This window comes from Amphiura filiformis, chromosome 9 (genome assembly GCF_039555335.1).
Source record: "Amphiura filiformis chromosome 9, Afil_fr2py, whole genome shotgun sequence".
Classification (NCBI taxonomy): Eukaryota; Metazoa; Echinodermata; class Ophiuroidea; order Amphilepidida; family Amphiuridae; genus Amphiura; species Amphiura filiformis.
The window spans coordinates 16433186-16456665 of record NC_092636.1 but is presented as its reverse complement, the minus strand read 5'-3'; the positions used below and the strand labels follow the sequence as shown (position 1 = coordinate 16456665).

The 23480-nt window shown below is 37.5% G+C and overlaps 1 protein-coding gene across 1 annotated transcript in view; it reads right to left on the bottom strand.

Moving 5' to 3' along the window:
- LOC140160696 (E3 ubiquitin-protein ligase HERC2-like) overlaps nucleotides 1-23480 on the bottom strand; it is a 118658-nt gene that overhangs the window by 39858 nt on the left and 55320 nt on the right. The window contains 19 exon segments of the mRNA XM_072183983.1: nucleotides 889-970; nucleotides 1630-1926; nucleotides 3193-3390; nucleotides 4122-4309; nucleotides 4914-5050; nucleotides 6379-6487; nucleotides 7056-7281; nucleotides 8167-8328; nucleotides 12959-13023; nucleotides 13026-13139; nucleotides 13871-14111; nucleotides 15622-15893; nucleotides 17148-17295; nucleotides 18654-18881; nucleotides 19342-19538; nucleotides 20308-20458; nucleotides 21088-21278; nucleotides 21777-21965; nucleotides 22890-23082. Coding sequence (XP_072040084.1) covers nucleotides 889-970; nucleotides 1630-1926; nucleotides 3193-3390; nucleotides 4122-4309; nucleotides 4914-5050; nucleotides 6379-6487; nucleotides 7056-7281; nucleotides 8167-8328; nucleotides 12959-13023; nucleotides 13026-13139; nucleotides 13871-14111; nucleotides 15622-15893; nucleotides 17148-17295; nucleotides 18654-18881; nucleotides 19342-19538; nucleotides 20308-20458; nucleotides 21088-21278; nucleotides 21777-21965; nucleotides 22890-23082 — 3388 coding nt within the window.

The window sequence follows — 23480 nt, the reverse complement described above, 5'->3', positions numbered from 1 at the left end:
TCCTCGGTAAATTATATAAATCTAATGATATATTCTTAAAGTGTATGTAGCAGGGAGGAAAAGCCGACGGTCAATTGAAAATTTTGACCTTTCATATTGAAGATATGGATTTTTTTTCCCAAAAGACCTAATTTTTTTTGGTGTTTTGGGAAAAAAATCCATATCTTCAATACAAAAGGTCAAAATTTTAAATTGATCGTCGGCTTTTCATCCCACCTACATACACTTTAAGTATAAATCATCAGATTTATAAAGTTTACTTCAAGTACTGTTAAATATCAAAAATATCAATTTTAATGATTTGCCATAAAATGTGTATTAAATTGCAATTTCAAAAATCTAAATTATTTGATATCAGAATGACATTCTTCGTATTCAGAATGCAATTCGATATGTCTGATGTGCTCTGATGTCCCAAAATAAATACTGTCCAAACGTTCATAACCCAGCCCTTAATGCGATTCAACAATAGACTGAAAAACACTGAAAACAATAACAAAAAATGTTGAAATCAGGGAAAACGCTGACTATTTTTATGCCTGATCCTCTACTGTGAGATCGATGACAGGCAGGTCCAATATTTTGAGTAGTGGATGCTGGTACATTAGTCAATTTTTTAATATTTTAATAAATAATCTTATTGTGCAAAAATGAAGTTCCCATGAACAAATCTTGTTTACAACATGTCTTCAGATGCACGTACTGCAAGCACCTGCGAGTATTACAAACTAGATCAACATATACAACAGGCTACATACACACACCTCTACAAGCCTGTTATGTGTCATCAATACTTGTAATGATGTAGGGTCGTCTACAGGCTGATAGGCGACACCTGTACATTTTCAATCAAGTTACCACAAATATGTAAGGAAAAGAAAAACTTACCGACAAATAAGCTTTTTGAACCACCCGCTACTTGCACACACTTCAGGCTTGAAAGGAATTCACTGAGTATGGGAGTCTTGATCTGAAGAAGGAAATATAAAATACATGACAATTTCACTCAATATCCATTATATATTATTTCTGATTATCAACTCCTTATTACGAAGTACAGATACGACAAACTGGTATATGTATGCTATTTCAAAAACAAACGTTCAGTAGCAGATGCTGATAAAAAGAACCAGTTTTCACTGGCAAGACAAGAAGTTTTTCATACATACTTGACAATGTACACCTTCATCAGAGTTATTTACAACTTTGCAGCATCATCATTTGATATTACGTTCCAGTGTATGTTGTGTTATATGTTGTAAATGTGTAGTATATAACAACTGGCCAATATTGGCTTTGGTTTCAGCTGTTTATCACTGAGAGCCATTAGTCTAGTTGGAAGGTCGCGGGTTTGATTCGTGTGTCGGGGGATTTTCACACTTTTTTATTCTTTACACCGGCACTTTGTCTAAGTTTTACTTGTAACACATAGGGTGGGATAAACTGTTCTTTGTGATGTGGTGTAAGTATTACAAAAGTGGGGTACTGATTGGCCAATTAAATCAAATCATCAATTATAGGCAACTGATTTGCTGAATGACCAAAATTGCATTGCATAACCCAAGATTGATCATTTCTTAATCTGTGTGCGCTTCAATGGATGGACTCTGTTGATAAAACATAGCATACCTTAGATCCTTTGGGCCCTCCAAGCTGATCCTTATCATTCAAACCCCACACAAATACTTTAGTTTGTATCTCCCTTCCTGATCCATCGGTGGTTCTGTGCCTTATCACTGGCCTCACATTACTCCTCACATCGTCATCGTCTTCATCCTCATCATTATCCGATGCCAAGAAGCAGTAGCTTGCTGCTAGGTCGTCATCGTCCGGTCTTAGCCTTCCGACGACGCTCAGACCATGCACCTTGCAGTCTATGCCGCTACTTCTACACTGCTTGATTCCAATCTCCAGAAAGCGGTAATACTGTTGAGTAATTGACAAGTAACATAGAGAATTTATATGGCAGGTTTGATGCTTGAAACAGTGCATTCAAGTAAGTAAGCACACCATGTGGATTTTTAAGCGATTTTATTTGTTATCCCCTGTTTGTTCATGCAATACGTACAATATTGCTGGTTTGAGGTCCTATCACCCGAGGCTGCGATACAACCTCAAATCAGTGATATTTTTTGCATTTTATCAAATTTTGCAAATTTATCATTCAGTAGACATGAATTTAATATAAACAAATAAATAAACAACACCACAATCCTACATTAATCAAGTAATGCTCCAAACTCTTCCATGCATGCTTTTACAGTTTTCTGTCATGCCACCAGCAGGCTTTGCCATTTGAAATTTGCAGGGGAGCTTATAATCGCTCTCCTTGAGTGCTACAGGAGAGCACTAGCAGAGCATTTTTACTGTACTGTGTGGTTATTATTGTTACACCAAAGGTAGGCGAACAATAAAAAGCTCTCCTCAGCTTTATTTGAGGGGAGTGATGGGGAGCAATCGATCTAGCTCTCCTCAAATGGCAAATCCTGCACCAGGCCATGTAATACGGTACGCCATTGCCAACATGCGACACACAGTTTGTGTGTGACGCGAGGTAGCGCGTACTTGCCATCTCAACAGCATACGCGAATCAGCACGGTTAATACGGCTATATATTGTACAGCAATTTATTAAACTGAACGATACAGAATTATATTATTTGGCTATTAACCAATGAAATGTCGTCATTCATGTCTACTGAATGATGAATATTGATATCCATCAAGCAAATATGTGACCCTGATTTTGCTTGATCGCATCACATATCTTCATATTAAGTATCATACCAAACTTAAATCAAACCAAACTAAAAAAAGGTCAAGATGCACAATTTAGTAGGGTTACAATTTGTCACACTGTGCAAGAATATAATCTTGTCAAAAACTTTTGCCGAAAGTAGTTGATTCTCACAAATTATCTCCTCTGCAGAATTTGACAATATTAAGAATCTATTGCGCTATTCCAGTTGACATCCATACACCCCCTATGGAAGACATGACCTTTATCTCACACACAGGGCATGTATATTTAAGTGGGAGTCACCCATTCATGAAACCCCATTTGAAATTCCAACTCCCCGTGTGGAAGACTTAAGGCCATGTCTTCCACAGGAGGTGTAAGGATTTTCAACTGCAATAGCCCAATTGAATTTTACAGCATGCTTAGATAAATCAGCTTTTGCAATGTAAATACCTCTGACATTTCTTGTAGCAATGTCACCAACGATTCTGTGGGTCCGATGCGGATTGTCTTCAACTCGTGTAAACTGGACACGTTATCTCCTCCTGATACAACGACGAGAGACGGTTGATAGCTACTGTCGTTGGGGTCAACTATCATGCGTAGTCTATGCATTAACACATCGGGCTGCATCTCAAGTCGTACCCAATGCTGTGGAATTAAAAGATAAAACAAAACCATAAGCATATTTTTCAGTGTGCATGTATGCATGACATGTCAAATTCAATACACACACAAATGTTGTATAATGATATGATTTCTTTTGATCAAAATTCAGTTTATTTACTAAAATATTGTTATCCTTCTGAATCTCCCCTTATCATAACCTTAACCCCAGGCATGTATCCAACCTGGTTGTTAGGAGGGGAAAAGAACCAAATCATCAAGAACATGCCCCAACTGGAGGGGAAACAGGAATCATAATAAGGTTAATTTACCATAAAAAGCCATTCTCTCCCTAAACATCCTGATTTCACCTTAAAAATAATTACCCTGGGCAAGGAACAACCAATTGCCCCAGTCTACCTATACAGAGCTAATCATGGCTGCGATGGTCATCAATATATATAAGCTGATTAGGGTTCTGTGCATGTATAGAACTGCGTCCCTGATGCTGAATGGTTTATAAAGTGTGTTAGGTCAAACGGGTCAACAACTTTCTTTAAAGCGCAATGAATAAATGTGCACTAAATAAATTTGAAGTTTTTTTAAATAGTAAAACTCAGCTGAGATTAGAAGATGAGTGGACTTACCTGTTTGTCCTCTTGTTGTAATATTAATTATTATGAAGTGAAAAGATAAGACACAGAAGGAAAGATTCTACCACTCAGAAAATCTCATCAGAGTCGTCACACATGTTAGTAAATATAACATACATTTACCTTCCCCTGCGATCCGGACGACTGCCAATACGTATTTGGGTTGTTATCAATGAGGCGTGCCATCTGACCTTCTTTGGACGATACCGTCATGTTACGCACGCAGCGAGACCAGTCTTCTATGAAGGCGCCTGCCAGAGGGTTCTTGCGTCGACCACGGCCGGGTCGGCCAACATTCACTGGTGATGCACCTGAATAAGAGGACACAAGATTTTTTTTGTTTCAAACGAGTATTTCATGCAGTAGTATGTCAAAATTTTAAAAGTTTTCTTATAGCAGCTGCACTCAAATGCTACATTGCAACCTTGTAACCGTTTGAGTGTGCTAATAAACCATTTAAATTCCAAAAGCTATAATCAAGATTCTGATTGTATCATACTTTTGGCCATTTAATTGTCCATTTTTCTTCATATTATCATAATTCATACTTCATTTTGTATCACGTTTGTAATATTTATTTTATAATCTACTACAAATTGCTGTAGTTTCTTTGTGTTTATCCTCAATTCTGATGCCGTACGCAGAGTCTTATTATTTTTATTATTATTAAAGCTTAAACTTATTGTATATCGGATATTCAACCAAATTTCTTTCATTTTGTAAACCAATTTGAATTACTCCTGGCCTATCGATCCCAAATTGATGTTACCATTCGGATTCGATTCTTCTAACATGCTGACATCAAAACATCCATCTCAACAGCAGCACTATAATACAGAATACATTCACATCTTGTTAAAACAAGGGAATTGTAAACCTGTTAAGATAGCCTCATTGGGGATATAAAACTCTCACCTGGCTCAGATATCCTGATAAATGAATGCCTGTGGTTGCGTCTTTGTCTAAAGCATGATTCACAGTAGTCAAAGTTTTCGCACACTTTGCATTTAAACCTTGGCCCAGTAACTGGCTTCATCTGACACCCATCACACCTGTTATTGAAAAAGATATTTATGAGTTAGACTAGCGAAAAGATTCCACTGATGGGGAATTAAGCAGCTTATGGAATAAAGCTGTATAATCCAGAGCTGCCAACATTTGAATCTTGAAAAAAGGGAGATTTCCTGTTGCAATCAGGGAGATTTGTCAAAATGTGTACATCTTAATGGATGAAACCATTTCCTTTTCAGGGAGATGACCAAAAATTAAGGGTTCTGAAGGTTTAAAAGTAGGGAGTCTCCTGCGAAAAGAGGGAGAGTTGGCCAGCTCTGATAAACATTCAATAGAAGATTTCTGTGCCATGCCAATTCTGTGCTTTTTATACTTAGGATAAACTAAGGTTTCAGAGATGAATATGCTGACAATTCAAGGACAACATTGCAAATTGAATAACACTTTCAAAACTGATTTGAAGTTGTATCCCAAATTTATTTTCACTCATTCTATACATTACATATGCACTAGGGATCAATCTATGGAAAACTCCTCCCACCTGTAGTCTCAAATGACTAGTGGCAAGGATTTTAGAATTGTATATGTTTCAAGTGTGATGTAAGGGTAGGAATATAATGACCCAAATCTAATAAAGCAATACATACACTGGGACCCTATTTCTGACATTTGATAGCTGACATTTACACCCGCCCCCACCCCCACACACCTCCTCCCCATAATTACACACAGTATTACTCATAATTTTAAAATAAGAAATAAGAAAACCTTTTCAGACCAAGGTATCAGAACAAATGGCCCTGTTCTTCAGAATTCTTTACCAAAAACAATAAAAGAATCAATTTCTGTGAAACATTTTCGCATTCAATTTAGCACCACCTACTAGTACTGCATAGTGCATACCTATATACAAGCTCACTAGTATCCCCAATCTTTGAGCCAGTCCTTGCTGTGTCATATTTTTTGTTTGTTTTTCTCTGTTATTAATTGTTAGTGTAACTGAAGTTCTTCTATTATTTATTGTAATATGTTTTCAGGGGTAGGCAGGCTACTTATCAGACCTTATTGGCTTTCCAGCCTATTCCTCCATAAGATTTTAATCGTTTTGATGTATTGTTTTTTAATATGGAAATAATAATAAATTGAATAATAATTGAATTGAACAATATATAATCTACTTGGAACGTCTAAAATTCAAAATTCTAACCACTGCTCATTTGAGACTATGAGAAGGGGATTTAGTAATTGTACTATCAAGTTTGCAGATAGTAACCATCAGTGGGGTACCACTGGGGTAGGTATGGGGGAATCCCCCCCCCCCAGTCAAAACAAAAAATCACTGACAATGTTACTATAGAGTTGTACTTACTCTACATCTGAGTGTGTACTTGGTACTAATTCCATCTCACTCACAAGTCCTGTCCAGTGTGGCTGCTGTGAGAAGTTCACTGTTACATCCTTCCCATTAGCACTGAACCCTGTGGAAGAGATCATTTCAAATGTATATACATGTTACCACATACATATATAAGGGTAGAAATCTAATGACAAATAAAAGCAATACATACGCTAGGACACTATTTGTACCCCAACTAATTAAATAAGTTGAGTATTAGTCGGGAAGCATTTAGATTGTGAGAAAGAAAACCCCACTACACTAATTATTGGAGAAGTTCTGCGCTTATTAACCACTTCAGTGTGTGTAAAACTGTTTGGCCTATGCACAAAAGGAATATATTTTTGTGATAGCTGCTGAAAACACAAAAGTGTGCAAACAAATGTATCACATAAATTTCACTTCTACAGTATGTGTCCATCAGCCCCATTTTCGGAAATCCAAAAATTTGTGTTAATTTGTGGAAATTGTGTGGTCAGTGAGTGTTTTACATACAAACAAGTACTTCACATTATTCTTTTGGTACTGGGAAAAAAAGATATAAGAAAAAAAATTTCCTGACCGACCAACCGACCCAACTTCTGAAAGTGATCTATGGACAAGCAAACAATTTTTTTTGACTTATTAGGTGGTTCGGCGGTCTATCTCACCTGTTACTGTGCCAATACTCTGATGCGTGACAGAACCCCACTTATACTTTGGTGAAGTCACTGTCCGTTTCACTCGGACTCTATCGCCAACTTTAAAGTTGGATCCCGGCGCACATTGTGGCGTGAATCCCAGCAACTCAACATGGATGTATCTCACCCAGTATGTACCGCCTTTAATCTGCCAATCACCTTGCACGTTGAGGTCATGGAGGCCATCTCGGTCAAGCTGAAAATGACAATAGTGAGATTATAAAGCTTATAGTCAAATTAAAGCATATAAAATATAACTTAAATTATCATAATCTTGTAAACAGCGAATCAGCATCTCTGCATAATGATGCATATGCATATTCATAGCACACTTATTATATCTAGCAAAAGGACTCATACTTCCTGAGAAACCACAAAACTATACCTCCAATATTTTTGCTATTTCTACGGGGTTTTCCATAAAAAGCATTAATTATCACAGGGTTTCCCAAACCTTTTTTCCTGTGACCCAAATTTCATAAGAAAGATATGGTGTGACCTACAGCATAATACAGATGCTGTTATACTGGCATACCAGGCAAAATTTCCACAAAAAAAGGCACAATTTGCAAGTCGTCCTGCTGACAGGCTCCCACGAATAGATCAGGACAAATGCGTGTGAAGTGTGCAAAAAATTCCTATTTTACTGCTAAAATGGGTCAAAATGACCAATACGATGGTACCCTGCACTTAAAATGCACAGAGATATATTTTTTTATTTTTTCTGGCAAGTCTGCGACCCACAACAGGGTCGCCACCCACAGTTAAGGAATGGCTGAATTATCATGTTTCTAATGTCTACTAACAACACAGGATCTGTTGTCAGACACATTATTATCACACACATAGAACACTTAAAGAACATTTTGGAGACTATTTTACTTTAAGAGATCAGATAGCAACACTTGCACAGTATTTTTTGTGGGATATACGAAGACATCAGATGCATCAAATTGCATTCTGAATACGAGGAATGTCCTTCTGATATCAAATAATTTGTATTTTTTTTAAAATTAATGTCCCACAAAACATAATGTGCAAACGTTGCTATCCAATCCCTTAAGATTATGGAGTATCCTACCTTGACAACCTTGCCAATGTCTCCATCTTGTACCTCTTCATAGTCTCTACAGCATCTCACTGTCATCCCTACCTGGATGTTATCTCTTACATACATAGCATACTCATCATTGCTAAGGAAATCACCTCTCTTCTTATAGCTAGTGCCTTCACTAGCCAGAGCCTGTGTAAACAAAACAAAAGACACACAAAAATGGAGCCATTATGAATCTTTTAAAAACAAAAGAACCTAAAGTATCCTCATCTCATGTCAGATCTATATCATTATAGTTCATCCATTTGTCAACAATGTTACATACGGAGAACGCTCTTTCAAGTACGCCACTCCTGAACTTTGGAATCAACTGCCACCGCACATCAGAAATTCATCTTCACTTGCACTGTTCAAAAAGAAAACTCATCTGTTCATACACTCGACGCATCTTGACTCACAAACTTGAACTGAATTGCCTGTTTTTAAAGTGTGAATCTCTGCATTGTGTGTTTGATTTTCTGCAATAATGACTGTGTTATCCTTGCAGGATTCTATAGCCTTTTGCTTTTTTTAATATATAGTTCTACATAAGTTGTTTTGGTATTTTACTTGTTTTATAATAGTATTTGCTTAAGGTTATGTGTATTTTGTAATTAAGGTATTTTTAGTGCTTTTAACATAATTGTATTGTATAAAGCGTGCAGTGACGCTCCGTGAAGTGCACTTAAAAAAAGTGTGTTTTTATTATTATTATTATTATTAGTTGTTGTCAGACCTATTTGTGCAATATGCCAATCTCATTGCTCAAGACAAACATTGTTATAGGCCTAAAATCATACATTTTTAGAGCCTTATCATTAAACAAACATTAACAAAAGTTGTGCAATTATCAAAACTTGCACATCTGGTAAGACTTGAAATAAAGGTGCATCTTTAGTCATTTCTGCATATTTTGTTATCATTGGTGCACAATTTTCATAACCTACGGCCAATAATATACTTTCAGTGTCATATGCTAGCTTTCAACAACAACCAGCTGCAAATCCTCTGAATTGGCGATGCATGGAGCACAGGTAACTCACTGGTGCACAAGTTTCATAATGTACAGCAAATAATATACTTTCAGTGTCACATGTTATCTTTCAACAACAACCAGTTGCAAATCCTCTGAATTTAGCCATGCCTGGAGCACAGGTAACTCATTGGTGCCCAAGTTTCATAATGTACAGCAAATAATATACTTTCAGTGTCACATGTTATCTTTCAACAACAACCAGCTGCAAATCCACTAAATTTAGCCATGCCTGGAGCACAGGTAACTCATTGGTGCCCAAGTTTCATAACGTACAGCAAATAATATACTTTTACTGTCACATGTTATCTTTCAACAACAACCAGTTGCAAATCCTCTGAATTTAGCCATGCCTGGAGCACAGGTAACTCATTGGTGCCCAAGTTTCATAACGTACAGCAAATAATATACTTTCAGTGTCACATGTTATCTTTCAACAACAACCAGCTGCAAATCCTCTGAATTTAGCCATGCCTGGAGCACAGGTAACTCATTGGTGCCCAACTTTCATAACGTACAGCAAATAATATACTTTCAGTGTCACATGTTATCTTTCAACAACAACCAGCTGCAAATCCTCTGAATTTAGCCATGCCTGGAGCACAGGTAACTCATTGGTGCCCAAGTTTCTTAACGTACAGCAAATAATATACTTTTACTGTCACATGTTATCTTTCAACAACAACCAGTTGCAAATCCTCTGAATTTGGCCATGCCTGGAGCACAGGTAACTCATTGGTGCCCAAGTTTCTTAACGTACAGCAAATAATATACTTTCAGTGTCACATGTTATCTTTCAACAACAACCAGCTGCTAATCCTCTAAATTTAGCCATGCCTGGAGCACAGGTAACTCATTGGTGCCCAAGTTTCTTAATGTACAGCAAATAATATACTTTCAGTGTCACATGTTATCTTTCAGCAACAACCAGCTGCAAATCCACTAAATTTAGCGATGCCTGGAGCACAGGTAACTCATTGGTGCACAAGTTTCATAACGTACAGCAAATAATATACTTTTACGGTCACATGTTATCTTCCAACAACAACCAGTTGCAAATCCTCTGAATTTAGCCATGCCTGGAGCACAGGTAACTCATTGGTGCCCAAGTTTCATAACGTACAGCAAATAATATACTTTCAGTGTCACATGTTATCTTTCAACAACAACCAGCTGCAAATCCTCTGAATTTAGCCATGCCTGGAGCACAGGTAACTCATTGGTGCCCAACTTTCATAACGTACAGCAAATAATATACTTTCAGTGTCACATGTTATCTTTCAACAACAACCAGCTGCAAATCCTCTGAATTTAGCCATGCCTGGAGCACAGTTAACTCATTGGTGCCCAAGTTTCTTAACGTACAGCAAATAAAATACTTTTACTGTCACATGTTATCTTTCAACAACAACCAGTTGCAAATCCTCTGAATTTAGCCATGCCTGGAGCACAGGTAACTCATTGGTGCCCAAGTTTCTTAACGTACAGCAAATAATATACTTTCAGTGTCACATGTTATCTTTCAACAACAACCAGCTGCAAATCCTCTAAATTTAGCCATGCCTGGAGCACAGGTAACTCATTGGTGCCCAAGTTTCTTAATGTACAGCAAATAATATACTTTCAGTGTCACATGTTATCTTTCAGCAACATCCAACCAGCTGCAAATCCACTAAATTTAGCGATGCCTGGAGCACAGGTAACTCATTGGTGCACAAGTTTCATAACGTACAGCAAATAATATACTTTTACGGTCACATGTTATCTTTCAACAACAACCAGCTGCAAATCCTCTGAATTTAGCCATGCCTGGAGCACAGGTAACTCATTGGTGCCCAAGTTTCTTAACGTACAGCAAATAATATACTTTCAGTGTCACATGTTATCTTTCAACAACAACCAGCTGCAAATCCTCTAAATTTAGCCATGCCTGGAGCACAGGTAACTCATTGGTGCATAAGTTTCATAACATACAGCAAATAATATACTTTCAGTGTCACATGTTAGCTTTCAACAACAACCAGCTGCAAATCCTCTAAATTTAGCCATGCCTGGAGAACAGGTAACTCATTGGTGCCTAAGTTTCATAACATACAGCAAATAATATACTTTCAGTGTCACATGTTAGCTTTCCGCAACAACCAGCTGCAAATCCACTTAATTTAGTCATGCCTCGCCCACAGGTAACAATATAACCTTGTAGATGTCAACAAACTATAGTAAATTACACTGTGTGTTTTATTTTCTTGTTTGGTACTGTTCAAAAAGGACAAACAAAACTAGAGCAGTATCTCTTAAAAATCTGTTGCTACCAGGTCTATTGCAAAGTTCCCATCTTTGTCAACCTAGGTCAACCTATACAGTTCTCACTGCAAGGCCTATTTGCATAATATGCCAGTCTCATTGAGGAAGACCGAACTGTGAGTGCCAGACGAAGTTATAGCCTGGCGCTCTGTGCTAACTTTTTTTTGCAATTATGTGTTTGTTAACATTGTTCATAAATTGTATATTATTGAGTTGGCTTTTATTGATTCTTAACATGATGTTCAGTGGTAAACCTATTTAAGTGTATATTTAAGTGTACTTTAATTTTGTAATTGACTTTCAATTTTGTTTAATATGTCTTTCTTGTGTAAATCTTGTTTAATATGTCTTTCTCGTGTAAATCTAAGTTATTTAAGTGTACATTTTTTACATTTGTACATTTCTTTAAGTTTTTCAACAAAGAGAGCTTTAGTCTGCTCTACAAGATGTACATCTGCCCCCACCTAGAATACTGTGTTCAAAGCCTGGTGTCCAGACTACAGGAAGAATATAGACATGATTGAGAAAGGACAGCGCAGGGCAACAAAGCTGATTCCAAGTCTAAGATCCAAAGACTACCCTCAAAGGCTATAAGAGCTGAAGTTATACAGTCTAGAATGGAGACGATTGAGAGGTGACCTGATTGAGACCTTCAAAATCTTGAATGGTCTGGAGGGCATTCAGGAGCAGACTATGTTCAGAAGAGACAAGAACCAACTGCGAGGGCACAGTGGCAAGCTGTTTAAACCAGCACTGAAGAAAGGGGTGAACTGTAGGAGCAAGTTCTTCTCCATAAGATTAATTAACCACTGGAACAGTTTCCCAGGAAATGATGTGATGACAAAGTCAGTGAATGAATTCAAGAGTAAGATACCTATTGGCAGCACAAATTTGGATATGGGATCATAAAGGCTAAATAAACTATCTACAAGTGTAAGTGTACTTCATTTGGTTGGTTTATTACTGTTGAAAAAAGTTGTAGGAGCAGTTGTAGCAAAGTGAAGGATGTATACTTGTGGCAGATATCTCTTAAAAAGCCTATACTGGCGTTAACATCCAAATGAGTGCCTGCCACGCCTGTAAGATGTACTACACCTGATTTAGCTTGAACAGTCAAGTCGTATCTTGTAACAAGATAATATTTGGTGTCTGATACGAAGACCAATCTTGTTGAACCAACATTTGCTAGGCCCCCACATGGTAAAAGTCACATAATAGCAATTTTGTACACAATGCTTTGCTGTTTGTGGTAGTATAATGCCCCTAAATTTAAACTGATCAGTAACACAGTAAAAAATATGAATTTTCTTGATTTTTGTAAATTGCTCCTGTTCAGGTAAAAGTGGTGCCTGGTATGGCACAATTTTTTTCCAGATTTGTGGCACCTGGTTCCCTTAGATTTAATGGAAGGCTTTGTGTACACAAATCTTGGACAACACCAACCTGTTCAAGCTCTCCCTCCAAATCTTCAAAGTCGTCTTCAATATCAATCTCCGATTCGAAAACTCCTCGTACGATCCCTCGCTATCGGACTCCGATGATTCGGGAACTTTGATATCTGGGTGTTCCACTAACCAGCTGACAATGGCTTCTGGACTGGGAGTGGTGTCAGGACTTGCTCCTTCTGTGGGTTATCAACATGCGCATAATTTAGTATCACTACAGATGCCACTCAGTTTCACTCAAAAAATCTTAAACTATTGATAAAAACCTGCAAAAGCATGTGAATGCTGGCCAAAAAGCCTCAAAACAGGTTGAAAATAAACCTGAATTAAAACTTGAAAAGTGGTATCTCTGGTATCAACATAAAAGTATGAGAATAATATTTCATTTTTGATCTTTTGATATACAATTTAATTATAATCTAAAAATCAATATTTTTTCTATTCTGTCCTGTAACTACAGAAAACTAAATAATGCCAAAAAGATGGGCTTAAATGGAGTTGGGGATATCCCTAATTAATTTTTACCAGCTGTGCAAAATTTACCAGATGCAAATAATTGAACTTGAACAACTGACTGACTGAAACAAACAATATGGTAAACTTTACCAGTGGCTCTGAATGGCTGTTTTACAATCTACAAAATGGCTGTTTTACAATCTACAAACAGCTCACTTCCACACTATTGTTCCTCTACTTAATTCTTCAACACAACATGCTGAAACTTACAAGAGCATCCCCCAAGCATGTTAAGTAGTTATCATTTTAATGCATTTTTCATGCTGATTCCATATATGGTCATTAAAATTTACAATTCTGAAATTTTTAAAACTAAAAAAAAAAAATTGAAACTTGTCGTCTGCACTTTCGACACCCGCTTGTAGAGAGTTAACGGACCAGACCCAATACTTACTCAATGCCTTGATAGCAAACTCGACATTTTTCCTGACAAACCCCATCTCAATCAGCTGCAATACAAGTGGAGTTGGGGGTATCTCTGCTGGTTTTATCCGCCTCACTCTAGGCGCCCTGGCAGCCATTATATCTGTCGGTGTGGTCACTTGGATGGTTTCCGGTGTGTCATCCTTGTCAGCTTGACCGAATGGTTTACGGTTTTCAGCCACCAGGTACTGGCATAGTGCGAGAGCTGCTGCCTATAATATACAAATGGTATATTGTGGTTGGATTTTTTAAGTGTATAATGAAAAACTATAGTAAGAATTCCAATTGAATGAACGCAGCTTTTAACAGCTGCACTCGATCCAACCGCGATCGTATATTGCGTATTTCAAACGACAACGCGAACGCACGACCTTGGATACAATGCTATCCAATCACGAGTGCGTTGGCATGGTTTGATTCACTTCCGCGTTACTCACGCAGAGTCGCACACGCTAGTGTACATCGCGCAGTGTACGCAAAAATTCGTCACGCTATTGAAAGCTGCGTTCATTCAATTGGAATTCCCACTATAATTATTCAGTCCTATTGAACCTAAGATAATTCTCAAGTCCTTTTGAACAAAATCAGGGAACTTCTGACTCCAAATGATTACATTAAAAGAAGGTTTTGGGTTTCACAAAGCTGAGCTATCATAGTTTATCAAGTTATTGATTGAAAAATCAAAAATGTTAATTGCCTGCAGCAGAAGGGTATAACTCACAAATGCTTGTTCCAGTTCAAAGATTCTGTCTTCAAATCATTTTAGATGTCCTCTTAGCACTTTGACACCACAATCAAAATTCCAAAGTTTGATTTGTATTGCTCCAGCGGTTTGGATATGAGAATCAACAAATTGTGTATAACAATGCCTCATAGGATAGTACATACACTTCTGGTGTGGTTACCACAAATCACTCCATATCAGAAACATTGGTAGAATAAGAAAGTACTTAAGTCCTCATGCTACTGAACAAATTGTTCACAGTTTTGTAACCTCCGGCTTGATATGGGCAACTCCCTCTTGTTTGGCCTTCCTCAAGATCAGATTGCACGTCTACAGCGTATTCAGAACACTGCTGCTTGGCGCTTGGTCACTTTAACTAGAAAGAGATCTCACATCACTCCAGTTTTAAGAGAGTTACATTGGCTGCCGGTTGGTTACAGAATTGTTTACAAACTGTTGCTCATTGTTTTTAAATCACTAAATGATCTTGCACCAGAATATATCAAACGTCTCCTCCAACCATATAACCCTCCTCGTATGCTCCGTTCTAGTGACAAATCGCTTCTCTGCGAACCCCGTTCAAAACATTCATGGGGGGATAGGGCTTTTTCAATTGCTTCACCACGTCTCTGGAATACTCTGCCAACCCACATTAAACTAAGTACATCTTTAACACAGTTTAAAAGTTCTTTAACAACTCACTTAATGAAAGAAGCATTTTACTGATGTGCATCACCATATTTTGTTCACCTATTGATTGTTGTTCATGTGTAGATTAAGTTGTAATGAAAATTAATTTTTATTTTGTAGTTTAAGTTAATCTTTGTATCGCGCTAAGTTGAGCGCCATTGATTTGGTGGAGATGTGCGCATTAGAAATTCACATTATTATTATTATTATTATCACTACGTCTTTGTTCACACCATTTAAATTAAATATGTCACTTTCTTACTCAATCATGTTAGAAAATATTTTGCTCACAATAAAATCACACTTACCTCCAACTCCCACTTGGGAAACACTGCTTTAATTGGCGATGGCAATGTGGCTGTATTCATCAGCTGTTGTAACAGCGTACTTGGTGAGGGCGCTGTATCCTCCACCTCACTACCTTCCTCACTTGAAGATGACGCAGGCATTTCCATTATGATAGATGGTAGAGTTAAAAGCTGGCGCAGGTTGCTTTGTCGACAACCAAACAGTACTCTGGCAGCTCTCATTAAGCCAAGACGAATTTGCTGTCGTCGAAGCATGGATATATCCACAATGTCTTTTGTCATGAAAAGAAATAAATACAAAACTTAATCGACCTTTTCACTTGTAATATTTGATCAATTTCACGACAGGATTTTAGGACAGGTATTCCTTTTACTAATTGAGGGTTTCAAATGGGTCCGCCATCGGACAAGTCATTGTCGGCAGTAGCTGTATATTAGTTCTTTTTCGATGAGAGGCCTTTTTTGTGACATAATTGGCTGAGGGTTAATGTGGTGGTTTTCTCCTTAATACTCTGGGTGATACAGATGAAAAGTTTGAATATAAAGTCTTCACAAAAAGTAACTCAGCTGTTATAAATACGCCTATAGCTTCAGAACTAATAATTGTTTCCACAATATTTCAACATAGAGAGAAGGACGATTTATTTACAGGCATTTTGATACCCCATTCGTCAAATGTCGTTCAATATTAACAACACAGTAGTGCTTTTACAGAAAAATACCCGAATTTAAAAGTTGCAGTTTACAGCGATCAATGGTTATAATGCCAGCACTGTAAACACGTAAAGCCCGCCATTATCTTCAAGCGCTTACTTCAAATCAATACAAATAACTGCAACTTTTAAATTGGGGTATTTTTCTTTCAAAACACTGCTGTATTGTCAATATTGATATAAAATTGGACAAATGGGGTATCAAAATGCGTAAATAAATCATCCTTCTTTTATGTTGAAATATTATGGAAACAATCATTAGTTCTGAATCTATAGGCATATTTATAACAGCTGAGTTACTTTTTGTGCAGACTTTATATTTAAGCAGTTCCGGTAGCATGATGCTCACACTATATAATCAAACAATCTCAAATCTCTCTATTATGGGAATGGGTTCTTGCAGTTGAAATCCACATGCTTCCTATGGAAGACATGACTTTAATCTCCCACACAGGAGGTGTAGCTTTCAAATGGAGTCACCTATTCAGGTAACCCCATTTGAAATTCATACTCCCTCTGTGGAAGATTAATGTCATATCTTCCATAAGGGATGGATGCATGGTTTTCAACTGGCATAGCCCATTATAAATATGTCTTTTCTATCTCCTCAAAATCAGTTTTACCATCACTTAATAGTGAATTCTTTGCAATCATTTATGAATTACACATGAGATACTATGATCAAATTGGCCTATACTTGATAAGACAAAATATTTTGTACAAACAATCTCTGATAATCCAAGTAACCTCTGACATCACTTGTTGCTAGGTGATGAACCAAGAGAATCCAAACAAATCTAACTACCCCCTTACCATCATCGCTGATACTGTCACTGTTACGTCTGCGTTTCCTTTTATGACACCTGAAGTCTGCCGATGCTGTGCTGATGAGATGTGCCCATGTGTTTAACACGTCAGGGGCCAACGGCAGTTTGTCTACATCAAAACTGATTACGGTGTCCTGAATAGGGGAATAGGTTACATGAAAGAACAAATTATTGAATTTGATAAAACAATGTGTGACAGATTAAGGGCATGTCTTCCATAGGGGGTATATGGATTTTGACTGGACTATGATGTGTAATTGTGACACCATCTAGCAAACCAAAGACAATATTCAGATTTTTGCATCAGGATAAAACATCTTTGAAATCAGTTTTAATTTGGTACAAATCCCAACAAAATGTAAGCCCAGTTATTGTTGAAGACATCTAAATGGTATATGGGTCATAAATTAATCAATGTTGGCAACATTGTCCTCATCTTGATCAGCTCACCTTTGTTTTCTTACTTCACCACCCCCCCAAAAAAAAACCCCTAAAATATTGTTGTATTACAAGAGTACACAACCTGATTTATACCCAAATGGGGTATTATTTATTGGGGTAGCAGCAGTCAAAGACTCATAATCTAAAGGTAGCTCGAGGTCACAGGTTCATGTCCCTGTGGCATCAAGGTGTTGTGCATTTAAGCAAGACTCTTTACCCCTATTGCCTCTCCCCACCCAGGTGTACAAATGGGAACCGGGCATTATTCAATGACGTGAAGGTAACAAACTAGCTGTGGAGGAGGTGTAGCGATCCCCACGCAGCAACATTTAAAGGGAGGAGTCTAGCTCAATTGAATACCTGAGTGGAAGAAGGGCCCAACTCCAATTTTTTGCAAAAATGAGTTAGACCCAGCATTTTATTGCCAGCAGACTGTTCTTCCTTGTGTGTGAAAGATGAGCCCAAATCCACTCTCTAAATAATCTTCCACATACATTTAATCATTGTTTTCATGGAAGAAAGGCCCAACTCCATGGAGTTGGGCCCTTCTTTCACAAATATTGGGTTACAGAGGAATTTTGTTCATCCATGAAATCTGCTTTTCACTACAATAAACTTTCTTGCTAACATATTACATGCTTCTACTTGTGCAATTAATGGATAACTATCAAATTTTTGTAGCTATTTATAACATATCTGCTTACGGAACTGGCACTTGCACTATATTAGTGGAAGAAGGGCCCAACTCCAGCTCGTATTAAGACCTCTACCGTTGCCAAGGAAACATCATATATAATTTCGAATGTATGTACTATTGTATGTTCATGTATTAAAGGTCCCCTGAAGATGAAAACATTCTGTCTATCAAACTTTTCCCAATATTAAGTTTTTTCTTAATATCTCCAAAACAGTTTTGATGGAGTTGGGCCCTTCTTCCACTCAGGTATTCAATTGCTTCATAAGAGAGACAGGCACTTCAGCCTCTGGACAGTATTTTTTTAAATAGGTCCCACCCATCCACTTTTGAATCCCAAAGTTGCATCCTACTTACGTATGTCATACTTGAAATTCTACAAATCCTTAGCACCATTTGTTCTTCAAACTGGATGGTAAGTCTACCATTACTGGATATGTTAGCTATGGTTCCCTTGCTATACTCCTCGTGATGTACCACCCCGCCTAGACGAGGTCGCGTGTCCAATCCACCAATAACAGCCAATGCTGCCATGATAGCGCCCTCTGTTGACATGGGCAATTCAGGGGATTCAGGACTCAGATTCTGAAAAAAAAAAAATATATATAATTAGCATTTGTAAATAATAACCACATATGATGCTATATTTATTATTGACTGTTTACATTTATTGCATAATTTTAAAGGTGGCAAAAAGGCGGACAAAGATATAAAACAGTACGGTACCAAAAGCATCAGTGCTAAGCTGCAGCAATTTGCCTGTGGCAAGTAGCAAATTCCCTGTTGTGAGAGTCCTCAAGTGGGCACAAATTATATGATACATTTAAATTCCCTCATTTTCAAAATGTGGGTGCATTTTAGCAGCGATCTACATCAAATCACCCAATTAGCATAATGTCTGAATTGCCCAAGGGTAATCATAATTGTGCAATATAGGCTGCTGCAGCATGATGATCGCCCCTCGCAGTATTTTTTGAGCCATAATGGCCATTAAACCCCTGCGCTGGCATCACTGGTAGCCGCATCACCCACAACAACATCTCACCTCATCGGTATCTTCATCCCTCACCATGGCAACCACTCGTCTCAGCTGCAGAGCGATGTATGCATTGATGGGTCCATTCCACACAGGCAAGGAGTGCAGTTTACGAAGCAGCACAATCAATTCCTCACCAACTGTGCTGGCAAAGGAGGCTGTCAACGACACTTTCCCCTTCTGGGCTTTCTTGCTCTTCTTTCCTTCTGTAAAAAACAACAACATCAAATTCATTCCATGAAGTGAATGCCTGAACACTTCACCGTATCAGGGAATAGGAGATATGCCTGATGCAATTTGTATCTTGTATAAAAATACAAGTGAGGATTGCAATAATAGCTATCAGCCACAAATATCATCACCAAATACCACCCCCCTCCCAGAATCCTTTGCAAAATGATGCATCACCTCATTACATCAAATGACATTCCATTCATTCATTCATATTTTATTTCCATAAAAATCAAAGACATTACAAAAAAATATATAAAAACACGGTACATACGGAGGAAAAGGCTGGAAGACCAAAAAGGTCTGAAAGTTAGCCTTTCCCTGAAATCAACAAAATAAATCAACATTACATAACATAACCAAAAGACAAGGGAAGGGGAGAGGGGGGTGCTCACGAAAAAGATTAATTATATTTAGAGATCAGTTTTGTTTTGAATTGATTACGGAAATGTTTATTCCTATTACTTCGGACCGGTTCCCTTTGTTTTTTTGTTTTTTTAGAATAGACTGGGTAAATATGGGTCGATAGTCAAGAAATCAACATATTTTGCAAGATTTGGATTTGCTCTGTTCATTAAGGTACATTTTGTCACTATCAACCCATGTTGCGCTAGATAGCAAATCAGTACAGCAAATTGAAATGGAAGAAATGCATTGTGGGAAGTGTAAAATATTTTCTCTGCCCTCCTCCTGTATCTTGCTCATCCTTCTTTCTTTATTTTCATCTCTCCACCCCTTCCTTACCTTGCAAGAATGGTGGGCAGTCAGCGGCACATTCAAGTAGTACCGTACCCAGTTGTGCAAATAGTTTCTCTACCAATTCCTGTGTACGAGACAATGGTTCGGAGCTATCCCAAGCTGGTAACACAGCACGCAGAAGTCTCAATGCTAATATCTGAAGATAGCAACAGAAAGAGTGAGCAATTAAAGTAACCATGTAAGGTTGGTGGCAAATGACTGCATAATAAAAATATAATAATCAAAACAGATAAAATCTGATAATGTGATTTGGTTATATTTTGTTTAATTGAAAATTGCAGATAAATTACATTTTCATTTTTTGTAAACATGGGCAACAAAATTAAAATGGATTGTAAAAAATGTTGACATTTATACAGCGCTTTTCACATGTATCAAAGCGCTTTACATTTATTCCGCTGTCTTTAAATTATGCCAGCTGCCCATATACAATGCCAAAGGCATGCTCATACCTTTGAGCAGCGCTCAATGGACAATATTCGATAACAGCTTCACCTCAGGGTAGAGAGAGGCAAGTAAGGTTAAGCGCCTTGCCCAAGTGCACAACACGATGGCCAGGGGTTTGAACTCGCAATCCTAAAATGATTTGGATGGTATATTTTTACAAAAACAATTGATGTATATTTTACATCGAAAAAAATCAAATTAAAAACAATTGCCCAAATAACTCCTTCTTCTCGAAACATCCAATTGCATCAATAGCATAACAGCTCCCCATTTCACCCCTGGGTAGAGTGAGGCAAGAGAGAAGCATATAAGCCTTACCTGTGTAGTGATATTCTCTGGTATAATATCATGAGGTTTGACGAGACTAAGAAGTAAATCCACCCAGCGTGGTGTACTCAATGCTTGACACAGACTAGGCGATGAGGCTATGCTACGTATAAATCCTAGCGTTGCCCATTCATTGTATTGTTGACTGGCTACGAGTGGGTTGGCTGCTAACATCCTTTCACCTGCAACAAAAAAAAGTATCATCTCGTGCTGATTTATGTTCACATCCTGACCAAGTATGGTCCTAGGGCTTTGGAGAGTTCCTTGGCCTGGAACCAAGTGCTGCAATCATTTGTGGTTGATTAATTTTTTTTTATTTTAAATTGAAAAAAAAAATCACCAAAAAATTACAATTTTGTATCCAAAAGGTGCAAATATGTAACTTATGATATAGAAATATGTACAAAACCAGTGCATTTTTAGATCTTTAATAGATTATGAAGTGAACACAAGTTACAAATCTGCCCCTTTTGGATACAAACTTGTAATTTTTTGGTGATTTTTTTCCAAATTTTTGTTAAAATCAATCATGAATGATTTCATACCCCACTATATAACTACCCTGACATTCAATAACGAAAGCATTTTTCAATCCAATTTTAGGCATCTGTGTAAAATGCATTGCAACAAAAATATATTGTTCCTGTGATTTTCCCAGATAATAATCTGTTTCTACATACCTTCCATAGCAGTGAACATATTTCCTGCAGATACAATGGTTCTAAGCTGACCACACAGAGTTCTGATAGCATCTTTCTGCACATTCTCTGCATGAAGACTAGCATCAAGATTGAGGAGCTGGAGCAAACAGACACAGGATCTGCGGATCAGTGATGTGGGCATAGTACTCGCTGATCTCTTCTTTGATGCTGTGGATAAAAAAACAAATTTTTTAAATATAAGCCAAACATATATGTGACATGATCAAGGGGAATGAGTCACATGTCGACCCTGGTCAAAAATGAGTTTTACACATGTTTCTAAAGAGGATATTTAGAGCTTTCAGATAATGAAAACCCCGTGTTGATACGACTTTTCTTTGGAAAGTTACATCAATTTACCAATCGCTGAAAACAAAAGAATTTTAACACTTTCTTTGCCAATATCTCAAAATCAATGTTAGCGACATCCGACTCATTTCCCTTGATCGTGTCATATATAAAGAGTTTGACAACATCAGCTAGGCACAATCTTAGAAGGCAATATTTTCTCCAGCATATTCAGCTCACAAAACTTGAGCCAATTCATTTCTTGGTGAATGGCCTACTGATGACCAAAGGTATTAATTGGTTTGTCCAATAAATAAAAAGTTTTTGTCTGGTTCTCCGAAATAATTATATATATATATATAAAAGAAATATTTCAAATGATCTTGGAATTTAGGGAAAATGTTAAAGAATTAACATCACATTATTGTTGTCCATCTCGTACTAGTAGCAGTACAATAATTACTGTGCAGAGAATGTGGACAATACCACCTCTATTAACCCTAACACTCCAAGTGGTTTCAACGAAATCAGTTGACAGTTAACTTTCCAAAATGTAGTGAATTTAAAAAAGACATGGTGCTTGGATATAGTAAAAAATTCAGACACTAGCAACAATGGTTTCCCGTTGAATGAATTGATTACTAAAATAAGAATTCTTAGACCTTTACCTCGCATTGTGAATTTTCTTCAAACAATATTTATTTTCAGGAAAAATAACTTGAATGAGGCTACTTGTCAAAACACAGCGTAGCCTTCATGTTCTCCCAGAGCAAAGTCTACCTCAGCGCTCTAGTTGGTACATACCTGGGTCTATCGTACAATCCTTCTCATCCTCAGCCTGCTCCATAATGGGCGGAGGTCCAGCTAATTTCAGATCATATTTATCTTCTTTTCCCATTCGATATGAGTTAGTACTGCCGGTATCCCACTGTACTCGGATCCAGCCATCTTCACCTAACTCTCCTATCACTCTGCCTTCGCTTGGTGGTGGACCATCCTGTAAACGGTAGTAGCAAGAAATTAATGTGTGTTCAAATTTTTCAGAGGTCATATCTTTCTAAACAGTTCTCTTAACAAATAAAATTGCTTGAGATATAAGGGAGCGATCATTATATACGACAGGAGGGGAATGGGCATTTTGAGGGGGAAACCCGAAATGTTGTTAGGGTCTTGAGGGGGGAACATGAAATTTTTCGTAACCAGGAAGGGGGATTGTTAAGTTTTAAATGGAGAAATTCAGGAAAACAAGGTGGGATTCCGAAAATTTTGAGTGGACGCGAGGGGTGAACGCAAATTTTTTTGTTGATATTTATTTTCAAAACGCCTAAAAATACTATGTTTCATCAGCTGAAAATAGAAGAATTTTATGAAGATACTCCATTTTCAATCCGTTCC